The sequence below is a fragment of the Panthera uncia genome (genome assembly GCF_023721935.1).
Source record: "Panthera uncia isolate 11264 chromosome A1 unlocalized genomic scaffold, Puncia_PCG_1.0 HiC_scaffold_17, whole genome shotgun sequence".
Lineage (NCBI taxonomy): Eukaryota > Metazoa > Chordata > Mammalia > Carnivora > Felidae > Panthera > Panthera uncia.
This window is the reverse complement of record NW_026057577.1, coordinates 59831037-59843313: the sequence shown is the minus strand read 5'-3', so window position 1 is coordinate 59843313 and position 12277 is coordinate 59831037. Positions and strand designations below refer to the sequence as shown.

The window sequence follows — 12277 nt, the reverse complement described above, 5'->3', positions numbered from 1 at the left end:
ACTGGGCATATTAAAACAATAGAAATTCATTGCCTTAGAGTTCTGCAGGCCAGAAGCCCAAGACCAATGTGTCGGCAGAGCCACGTTCCCTCTGAATCCTGTAGAGGAATCCTCTCTTGGCTCTTTCTAGACTTCTTCTTTTTTTTAATGTTTACTTACCGTTTTTGAGAGAGAGAGAGAGAGAGACAGAGAGAGAGAGCGCGCACAAGGGGGGAGGGGCAGCAAGAGAGGGGGCCAGAGGAGATGAAGTAGGCTTTGCGCTGACAGCCCGGAGCTGACACAGGGCTCAAACTCATGAATGGTGAGATCATGACCTGAGCCGAAGTCAGATGCTCAAACGACTGAGCCACCCAGGCACCCGCCTCGTTCTAACTTTTAGTGGTTTGCCAGTAATCGGCATTTCTGGCCTTGCAGCTGCCTCACTCTCACCTTTGCATCATCTTCACACGGCATTCTCTCTGTGTCTTGCTCTGTCTTCACATGGTCATCTTCTTATGAGGACACCAGTCACATTGGATTAGGGGCCCACCCTATTCCAGTAGGACTTCCTCTTAATTAATTACATCTGCATTGGCCCTATTTCCAAATCACATTTTGTGGTACTCAGGGTTAGAACTTCAACATACCTGCTGTAGAGCAGACACATTCCACCCACAAGAGCCCCTAGACCAAAGGAGTGTCTGGTGACGGGATCTTGAGCTAATGGTAGTAAGAATGACTAATGAGCCAATTGCTAAAAGGCTGCAGACCAAAATCTGGCATTGCTGCATTAGAGAGGGACTTCCAAAAACATAGTAGACTGAACTAACATGGACTCCTCTCAGAAAGCTGGATAACAAGGAAACAATATATTCAAGGTTAGAAGAAAGAAAGGCCTCTTTCCAGAGACTGTAAATGAAGACAGAACTAGAAGTCAAAATGGTAAAGGGGTACTAGGCTCTAGCAGATAGATGCTGGGCTTCCCACCCCCAAGCAGGGACAGACGATATAGCCATGAGTCAGGAAAGCTATAACCAAAATGTCTGCACGAAACCCCTGATGGCTGTCCTCCTGCTATAGAGCGTACTAGAAAAGAACTCCACCCACCAGCTCAAGAAGCTGTAAGAAAGTCTGTGACCTCTTTGGAGTCTGGGTGTAATGACAGACACAAACAGTCTCTTGTGGGAAACCCAAAGTTCAAGCTTTTATCACGCAGACGTCCGAAGTTATACAACCTGTATGATGTGGGAATCCCAACCTGAGAAGAAGTCAGTAAAGCTGGTCTAGGACTTGCGACACGAGCTGAAGAAAATACACAACTACTATCTGGTGGCACATCCACAAGCCAGGAGCACAAGACTCTCACCGAAATGCCACCACCAGCTCATCAACATGAGCTTACAGCAAACAACTAGAACCGACGGCAGGAAAACATCATCTCTCTGCAATGCCTGCTGGAGTCACAGGAGAGGATCCTCAAGGCATCCTCTTCTCCGCTTTTGGTCCTGCAGCAAACCACGCTCTGCCCACACAAACAGGAGCAGCTGCACTCCTGGGCCCCACACAAGTCACGTCGCCCAGTCCCAGTGTTCCTGAGGCAGCATGCGCCAATCTGCCCCCAGAAAAGAGACGATACGTAGTACCTTGCCAGTGACAGCAGAACCCCTGCTGCCCCCAGGAGTCTCAGATACATCTTTCTGATTCGATAGGATCTTATTTTCTGGAACACAGCACAAACCAACCAACGTAATCAGGAGGCACCTGAAAACTGCACTTACCTCAGAATATTCGCCGTGGCTTTCCTTTCTTGGGGAAGAAGGTCTGGGTCTCGCAAAACTTCTTCTAGCAAATTTAGGACATTCATTTTTAGTTCATTGTTGAGCTCAAAATCCTATAAAATAAAATGGATCTTTTAAAAGTTTAGTTGTGGATGTTTTAGCTCCAGGACACATGGCACCATTTCTCACGATAAATTCTCTTGAAGTGATATATAGGAAATTAAAAAGTATGGACCCTAGGACTGCTCTCCCCACCAGAGATCCTGAGTTAATTGGTTTGGGATGGGGTCCTATTGTTAGTATTTCTGACAGGCTCCCCAGGGGCTGGAAATTCCTCAAAGAGATAGGTGCTTCCCTTAGCCTGGACCACACAGCACCTCCTCCCCATGTTTACATCTATTCACCTTCCATGTCTAGGAGGTGATATACTTTCTCCCAGGAGCCTTCCTTTGCCAATCTAGTGGGGCAAAGGGCTTTGTTTCGATGCTCTCAAGGTTCCCCCTAGCATTACCTACTGCACTGTACAGGCCAAAATAATCATCTGTTTTCCCACTGGACTGTGTGTAAGATCAGTAACTGGGGCAGAGCAATGGCTCACAAAAAAAAAAAAAAAAAAAAAAAAAAAAGATTGGTTGCAAGAATAAAATCTGTCATTTGGGCAGTGACTTGAATTAAGAACTTCAGTACAGATGTGCCAAGGGTTAAATAAAGGACACTCACAAACCAATGGGGCTGCACCAAACAAACCCAGGAGTGAAACTGAAGGGCGCCCACTGGGCAAAAGGTAGAACACGTGAGCATCAGAATGAATAATGATAGTGATAAATAATAAACAACTGAATCACAACAACCAGTGATGCTCACAGAGACCTAAGTAGGTAAATACATAGAGAGGGTGGAAGAGGAACTTTTCTTCAGAGTAGAATTCCAATTAGCAAGTGCAAAGAAACAAAAGAGCTTTATAAAAATCACCATTTTGTCCAAAGCAGTAATAATGGATCAGGCAGCTGAATGGATGCTGAAATTAACTGGGAAAGAGAATTAATAATGTCCAAGTACCCACATACCCCTGCCAGAAATGATTTATTACAAAGAGAGACAGACAAAGTGATCAGAATTACCATCACTAGTAATGGAACAAACCAACATCATGTACCTACTAATGTAATGCTCTGTGAAAATCATCAGTTATTATTTTTTCCAAAGATGCAGAATCTCACATGGGCATTGTGAGGCACACTGTGCTCTTCAAAAATGTTAACGTAATATGAAAGACAAATAAGAACTGGAACTATTTTACTTTAAAGGACACCAAACGGACCATGGCTACATGCAGCATATAACCCTGGGATCGAGGGGGAAATGCTCTAAAGGGCATCACTGGGACAACTGGCAAAAGTCAAGTCAGGACTATGTCCTGGTTGAGAACATCATCAATGTTAGATTGCCCTAAATTTGATCAGTTCACTGAGGCTAAGAGCAGGCTCTTGTTTTGCAAAGACAGGGAGGAAGGAGGGAGGGAGAGAGACAGACAGAGAGAGAGAGAGAACACAAATGTGGTAAACATGTTAACTATTATTAGTGACTGTAGATGTGTATTAGTGTTTGTTTTATCCTGGCATTTTTCTCTTGATTTGAAAATTTTCAAGGTAAAGAGTTAAAGAAAGAAGTAATAAGGTAAAGATGTGTTTCTTGCCCTTTTTGATTTTTTTAATGTTTATTTTTGAGAGAGGGAGAGCATGAGCACGGGAGGCGCAGAGAGAGAGGGAGGCAGAGGATCCAAAGCAGCCTCTGTGCTGACAGCAGACAGCCTGAAACGGGGCTCGAACCCACAAACTATGAAATCATGACCTGAGCGGAAGTCGATGCTTAACCGGCTGAGCCAGCCAGGCACTCCACTTGCACTTTTTAAAAATTCTTGCATTCTTTTAAAAAATTTTTTCTTTAACATTTATTCATTTTTGAGAGAGAGAAAGAGAGAGTCAAAGCATGAGTGGGGGAGGGGCGGGGGAGAGAGGGAGACACAGAATCCAAAGCAGGCTCCAGGCTCTGAGCTGTCGGCACAGAGCTGTCAGCAGGGCTCGAACTCGCGGACCATGAAACCGTGACCTGAGCCGAAGTTGGACGCTTAACTGACTGAGCCACCCAGGCGCCCCTAGTGCTATCTTAAAATACACCTGCAGGAAGCACACTGCGACTGTCAGGTTATCGGAGGTGAACTGTACACCTTCGAAGTCCTGCTTTCAAGGACCTGACTCTGACGGACTATATTCCCATGAGCAGAAGTGAATGTGTATTTTCCCTCCTATATAAAGTTACTCGCTAGAACTACGTTTTAACTTTCAGGAAAGTAATTTTGAAGCACTGACATTCTGAATTCTTTTAAATAATTAGAGAAAACATTGCTAATTGGAATGAATCCAGTAAAAAGAAAAACAGCACGCTTTACCTATATTTAGTAAATTCAGGGCAAAAATGTCCGTAATTTCACAAACTGTAGACAATGCAATAGTCTGCCCTAATTTGAGTGGAATATTTTTGTGCCTCAGTTTGGTGGAGGACTATGTAACAAATTTGTCTCAATATTTTGTTTTTAATGCTTCACAATCAGTACCATTTCTTCAGAACAGGAACCACTGGGGCCTCAGGCAACACAGAGGTTATTATCTCTTACCATTCTTAGGCCTTTAGCTGGTATGTCTTCCTAAAATTTCCTCTACTTATTGTCCAACAGCTTCTTGGCTATTGGTTTTTGTTTTAACATGTATGCTAGGAGAAGAGAGTAGTATCTTGCTACTATGTTTTCTTTGTCCTACCTCCTCTCCTGTTTCAAGGTGAAGGGAATGTTTGTAAACAGTTAATGACCTCACTTACTTCAATCCCTGCACACTACCAAAAGATTTCTCAGCCATCAGGAGTCTGTTTCCTTAATGAATATTTGATATTCATCAGTGAGATGATGGGAGTCCTCCTGTAGCTATGTCAGTCTCTAATGATGCACATAATCTGATTATCATAAATGGATTAGTGTGAAGGACATCAGGCCAGTGTTTGGACCTTGCTAAGGGCTAATTAGCAATTTCATCAACCAGCGGGTACCTACTGTGCCCCACCCTGGGCTCAACAGGGGAAACAGTTCTGAGACCCGAGGAAGGCAAGTTGTATGAAAGGTCTTGTTAAGGAAAATAAAATGTAATTTTATTATTCTGAGCTCTAGGAAGACTAGCCTGAGAGAGAGCTCTGAAAACTTGGTGGAATTTGCCCAGACACTATTCGGAGCATGATGAAGGTTATAGGTGAATATTTGTTCTGCTGATGATGTAGCTGATGTAAAACAGGTTAACTAATGATGGCTGAGTACAAAATGGAAAAATTCTCACTCACAGTTTCCCCTGACATTTGCACAGGTTTTTACCATGTTCGAACTGAACTGCTATGCATAATTTCATTTCTCCCTCAGCTGACCCAGGAGCAGACAAGGCAGAAACCTATAATCTTGTGTCATACACGGGCCACTGAGGCTGAAGGGATGTGATCATATGGCTGACAGGAGACATGCAAGGAGGTGCCAGCGTGCAGACAAAAACACAAGTCTTCCATCTGACTCTGGTAACCCGCGCTTACACCTGTGCTTCTATCTGTCAATATGCCCACAAATCACCGCAGATTCTAATGCAGTAGGTCTGGAACATTCTACTTTTCTAATGAGCTCCTGGGTGATGCTGATTACACTTTCAGTAGCAACACTTTGCCACTTTTTTTTTAATTCACTCAAACAACAACTCCTCAAAAACTAACTAAAAAACTATCTGAATCCTCTGATGTACCACCTAGAATGTAAAGTTTTCTTTTTTAACGATGCATGTAAAATGCAGAATTGGCCACTCAAAAGTCCCTGTTAAAAACAGTAGCTACTACTTCAAGAGAAATCTGGAGCAGCTAAAAGGCACTTGCCCTAATTAAATCCAGAGGTGGATTATTCATAATAAGTCTGCCTAACAGCCATTTTAAAATTATCTGGAATCTAATTTTTTGTCACATTTCCCCAGGCCCTGGAAATGGGAAATGAGAATACTAACTAGGAGGGAGGGAGAACACGGTCTGCTTCTCAGAGGCAGCAATCAAGGGCGCCCACAAGATGGCGCGCCAGGGTCGTCTGGCTACCTCACCACCGCCTTTGTGCTGCGACCTGGCCGGCCTGGCTCTGGGGGAGCAGGGCCCTCCCTGCAGGGAGAAGCTGCCTACTGTCGGTTATCTCATGCCCTGGATCAGGGAACCCTGCGGCACCCAGGAGGACCTGAGGCAGTCACCGCAGCTACCACAGCAACAGCTCATGTAGGTTGGTTTTTGTTTCCCAATTTTTGAAGGAGAGATGAAGAGACGGAAAATCAGAAAACAGAAACGACCCTGCTTCCACAGGTGGAGAGCCCAGAAAATACGAGACTTTTACATTTCAGTCTACACTCGTGGTGGGGGAAAGGTAGAGCAAAGAACAGCAGGCTGGGTGACGGACAGAAGAAGGAAACATTAACCCCAGAAACCCGGGGGTCCGGGGGGAGGGGGCAGCCCCTCTGAGTCTGAGGAGTGGTTCTAGGCCTGGAAATGTAGCTCCCGAGAACCCCTGAAAAGAGGTGATAGCTCAAGCAGAGTATCAGGAAATACAGCAAATGCTTAGGGACAAAAGGTTACCAACAAATGATGTCAGAATCTTCCTCAAGTGGTTAAGCTGTTGGGAGATGAGGGTATTTTACCAATATCTCACTGACTCCACTCAAACACATTCATCAATGACTAGGAAGTCAGCATTTCCCTTTGGTTACTGAGCAATTCCTCAGGTCATTATCATAACTAAGACTTTGTGAGAGTATGCCACACGCTAGATGACATTTTAATCACTTTATGATCCAATTTAACCCTTGATAGCAACACAGTTACAATCATTACTATTCCCATTTTACATACAAGGAAGTCAAGGTACAGAGAAGCTAAGTTATTTTGCCCAAAGTCACACCAGTAGCAAGTGACAGACTCAGGACTCGACCCTAGGCAGTGTTAGCTGAAACCTGAGTTTTTAACTGCACACCACAGACTGTCCAAAAACACATGGCTATCAGTGAATTAGTGCTGGTGGCTTGGACTGAAAAGACACATCCAACAGGTGGTTGCCCTACTGAGTCTGGAACTATTTCCCACCTATACTAGCAACCATTTGAGATAGAGATCTTGAAACTCAGGTTTGTATTAATAAGACTGGATCATATAACAGAAAAATAATACAAGACACAATAAATCAGATTCCCCAGCACGCTGAAACAAAATCCCCTGCTCACAGCTTAGGTATGTTGGCAATTACGTCCATTCTTTCAGGAGACCAGGGTAATAATTACTAATACACAATGTATGGCCATGGGAACTCTAGGACATCAAGAAAATCTGATTTGATAAACACAGTTTGACAATAAAGAGAATTATGAGAGTAATTTTCTTACTATAATCAGTACAGTGTATTCCTAACAGTGGCCAGAGTTTTTAAAAGGAAAGTGGCAATGCTGCAGAATGGAGTAAAACCACACAAAAAATTTTAAAACCTGGGGAAATGGGCTCATAAAGAAGGGGCTTAGGATGTGTTAGGCTCAAAAATAAAAGCCTGCGATTTGACAATGATTTTCAAGAAAATGAAAAGCATGCTGTTTCTGTCTTCTTTTACTAGAGAAGATGAAGAATTTAATTTACATTGTAGTGTACATTTAGGTTAGATCTGGGCCATCTGGTCAACTGGGAAACTGAGGCAAAGATGCTGAGTGATCTTCCCAAGATCTATGCAAATCAACTTTGATAGGTGAGGATATGCTTTTCTGGATTCCTCATTTTAATGAACTAGAGATAACAAGCCTCTAAACCAGTGTGGTTTTCAGTTCTTTTAAGGGGAGTGGGAACTTCATTCAGAATTTAAATATTGAAACGTGATCCCAGGGGAGATTGTGCTGGCTAAAAGCTGGCACAGGAGACCCTGCACAGTACCTGTTTGGCCTCGTCTACCTGACACCACCCTTGGTCTGCCTGCCTTCTTGCTACCTCTGGGCAACCTTGACTGTGAATCACAGTTTCGCACTGGAAAAGTGAAAGGCAGGGTTTTCCAGCATTTCCCATCAACTAACTACAAAAATATTTTAAAAGCCTCTTTGTTTGCCATACAAAAGGAATAACCTACTCAAAAACACACAAGGAAGAGCATTAAGTTTGGAATAAAATCTTCCAAAGCAATGCCGTAGTAATTCCAAACTTTCCAATACCTGTTCAACACTTACTCATAAGGCTTTAGAATCTCCAAGGAGGAACAGAATATATAGGAATGTGTAACTGACCATCATGTGGGAGCTTATGCACCAGGAAAAGGTGGTAAAACCCAGATAGTAAGTAAGCCCCAAATTTGGTAGGCCCAGGTGCTCCTGGTGGGGGCCCAAATGTTTGTTGAATGAGTGGACAAAAGTTCTAGGGAAGATACTTGACTTTGAGACATGTGGTAATATGTTACCTAATTCTTCTTAAACTGGCGTTTGGGGAAATTATTTTAGCAGATGTGAGGTGGGAGGCTACTAGAGGAAGGCACAGTGCAAAATGTGGAAGATTTGTCGGGACAAAAATAACTGGGAAGAGGCAAATGGCAATGAATGACACAGACTGAGTGAGAAGGAGGAAATCATGCAAAAAATAATTTATTTGGCCATTTTCTAACAAATGATTCCTCATCTGAATAGCTTGCTAAAATGCAGCCTCTAGACCTGAACAGCTGTGCTCATAAGAATTTTAAATACTGCCCACAACCTTGAAATCACGTAACTCCCAGGCTTCTAGCTTTACCTCTCCAAAGACAATCAGTCAGTTTAAAAAGCATTTATCAGAAGAAAGAGAATTTTTCTAGATAGGTGGTTAATTGATAGACTGTACCTTCCAAGACAATGACAAAAATTAGAGGGGAAAAAAAAGTTTGGAAAGGCCTGCTTTTAATCTTGATTTTTAAACTTCCATTGTTAATTAATGCCACATGTCAACAAAATTATCATTGACTTTAAGTCAAGAATAAGTCTTAGTAGAGAGTGGTCTGTAAGTTATACTTTGTTCTCCGTGCCCTCTGACCCATAAGAGGGGAAAAGACCGATAAAGAAAGCTGGTAGGCAAGCTGTACCTCATCCCTTTCCCCATAGAGAAGACAGACCCAGAGTCAGGAATGTAGCAGAAGCAGAGCCTTTGACATCCAGCCAGGAAGAAACTACGCAAAAACATCAGGAGATACAGGTGGTTGGCATCTGGGAGCAGACTGGGCAGAAGAGGAAGCACAAAGGGCAACATGGAGGCAACACCTTCAGGCTTGAACAAACCAGTTGATGCCCTACTGCCACACTGGCTCCTCGGAGTCCTGGGGGATAGAGTCCTAAAATGATGAAGGGGCGCTGGTCCAGAAAAGGAACCGAGAGCTCAGTCCTGTGTGCCACGGTCTCCAGAAATGCCTCCTAGGACCACGAGTGATTCTATCCATGTAGAATGCAAACTGGGAGGGCAGTAAGAAGCTGTTGATGTACGTAAAGTCCCAGACAGTGTTCCTCCGTGTTTTCTGCCCATGAAACCCATCCACGGAAGGTTAAAGAATCCCACTGGATTTACAGAGAAAGCTAAATTTCTGTCTTGGCAACTAATGGGAACAGAAAATAGGTTCCATTTAAGACAGTGGTTTCTTTTTTTTTAACTGATTATTTATTTTTGACAGAGACAGAGCGTGAGCGGGGGAAGGGCAGAGAGAGAGGGAGACAAAGAATACCAAGCAGGCTCCAGGCTCTGAGCTGTCAGCACAGAGCCCAACCCAGGCCTCGAACCCACGGACCACGAGATCATGACCTGAGCCAAACAAAGTCAGATGCTTAACCAACTGAGCCAACCAGATGCCCCTAAGACAGTGGTTTATTAACCTCTTAATTCTATTTCACACAGACTTAAATAAATCCTGTTGTTAATTTCTCACCAAGTTTTCTTTTCTTTTCTGTTTTTAAGACAAGTATAGTAGAAAGCTTAAGGAGAGTTTAAAGGATAACAACAGGGATGTATAAAAGATTAAAAAAAACTTTGGTAAGTAGTTGAAGGAAGTAGGATCTTGCTTGGTTGTTTGCCTGGATCACAGAAAGAGAGTCAGAAAATGAAAATCTATCTTCAGGTCTTAAAAAAAAAGAAGAAAAGAAAAAAGAAAAACCATAGTTATCAGATCATAGTTTCTTACATGCTATGTTTTCTAGGGCACTCTGACAAATAATTCATTTGTGCATAATAACCCTTTAAAGATCATTTTGCCAGTTTTATGAATGAGGAAGACAGCAAGCTGGCATGGGAATCTAGACGAGAATTCAGGTTTCCAGGTTTCTCTCCTCACCTGAGTCCTTCCTGACCCAGCAACTAAAGTGAAATGTGATGCCAAGACAGTTAGTTATGAGGGAGAAGGACACATTTTGATAAAACAATACGGGCAGGATTGGAAACTACAGTGATGAAAATAAGTACCAGCCTATGTGCCCGGAAAACAGGAGGAGCCAAAGGGAACTTAAGTGGCTGGCCTAATTACAGCATTCTCTGTTTCACTTTGGCTGCCTTCATGGGAAATAGGAGTTTGTGAACAAACACTGGTTTGTACCTGGTGGACGTTTGGGATTTCTTAGCTTGGATATGCAGAGGTCAAAGGGCAGTGGTGTGGATAACTAGACACAAAGGAGCACAAATTAGTAAAGATGAGACTAACATAAAAAAGTGTGTGGTCCATTGATTATCTTCCCATTTAGTGGCTTTATAAAGCTATTTGCAAGGTTGAAGCAGGAGACAACGAATTTGTCATTTAAACAAATAGTTCAGGGTGTCTGGGTGGCTCAGTCGGTTAAGCGTCCAACTTTGGCTCAGGTCATGATCTCACAGTTTGTGGGTTCCAGCCCCATGTCAGGTTCTGTGCTGACAGATCAGAGCCTGGAGCCTGCTTCACATTCTGTGTCTCCCTCTCTCTCTCTGCCCCTCTCTCACTCACACTCTGTCTCTCTCTCTCTCAAAAATAAATAAAGATTAAAAAAAAATTTAAACAGAAATAGTTCATAGCTGCCAGCTTCTCACATAGCAACTAAATTTTCTCTTTTTATTCCAGGCACCCCCATCAGCACCCACTGGCAGGAGACAGGCCGCAGGAGCCTCACTGTACTTTGGGGCTGCTGGGCAGGGGGGCAGCATCTAATCCACGGTTAGGTGGGAAGCCTGTGGTCTCCTGACCCTTAACCACAGATAGCACTAGCTCTAGTTTCAGCCACGGCCAGCAATGGGGAGGCTGGCACAGGAGCGTATAAATCACCATCTCCACGCAAGAGGTGTTGTTTTGGTTGTCAGCACGGAGGCAGCCCTCTGCCCCATAAAACCATACAAATCCTTTACAGAATAGACTCTGGGACAAAAGTAACTTTTCCAAGGAACGATTTAGAAATAGAAAAAGCATGGTCAGTATTAGCATATGATATTCCCACTGTTTTGAGTCAGGAATGGCTATGTACGTTTTGCATTTCAAGCTGTCTGCACCCCAAAAGTTGGCCTGTGAGATCAGGGGCTAGAGGATGTGCTGGGCAGCCAGCAGCCTGGGCGTGCACCCTCACTCTGCCACCTGCTATCTGTGTCATCACAGGCAAATTATCTCATCTCCCTAGGCTTCAATTTCCCCATCTGTAAAGCTGGGATAATAACAATATCTACCTTGCCTCCCTTAAAAGGTTGAGGTGAACGGTAAATGACTTACTATTTGAAAATAACTGCTTAGAGGAGAGCCTGACCCAATAGTAGGCAATACAGTATTTGTTAAATAGTTAAAACATTGGGAGTCGTGTCATTCAGAATTCACCCTCGTAGAGGAAACAGTCTTCTCAGTCAGGGGTTATGGTTTCAAGTTGCCTATAAAAGACCATGCACCATAACTAAGCCTCAGACCTCAGGCTGGCTCAAAAATCATTTCTATGGAATGCAACGGCTTGTGTTGTCCTAGCTCAGCACCAGCGACACATCTTCCCTGGGAGCGGACATTGGGAAATCTGATCAAGCTATGGTAAGGATCTAGGCAAGGGCTCTTGTAAAGTCCTGGGCATCTTCAGGAGCATGAGGACAGGAAGCACCCACGTAATGCAGAGGGTGGCGCAGCCCAGGAAGCGTTCTTTCTCCAGCACAGAGCTTAGAGATCAGACATCTGTCCTCTGAAGATGGCCTTGTAAGTGGAAAAGAAGGTCCACAGCTCAAGAGCAGAGACTGAGCCTCAAGTGTGGAAGGGGAAGTCCCCCATGGGACTGGCAGGAGCAGGAATGGACGACAGTGAGGAGCTGAGCCTGAGGGCAGGATGGGGCTGGAAGCAGGCTCAGTGCTATCAGCTGGGGTGACAGGAGCTGCCTATTTAGTAGCTGGCTCTTTCTTACACGTTTCATTCTCCCGCCCACATGGAAAGTCTGCACTATGCTCATCCT

General features: G+C 43.8%; 1 protein-coding gene across 1 annotated transcript in view; it reads right to left on the bottom strand.

The window, feature by feature from the left end:
• Nucleotides 1-12277, bottom strand: part of RASGRF2 (Ras protein specific guanine nucleotide releasing factor 2) — a 223728-nt gene that overhangs the window by 26744 nt on the left and 184707 nt on the right. The window contains exon 18 of the mRNA XM_049648890.1: nucleotides 1758-1870. Coding sequence (XP_049504847.1) covers nucleotides 1758-1870 — 113 coding nt within the window. The remainder of the gene's footprint in view (nucleotides 1-1757; nucleotides 1871-12277) is intronic.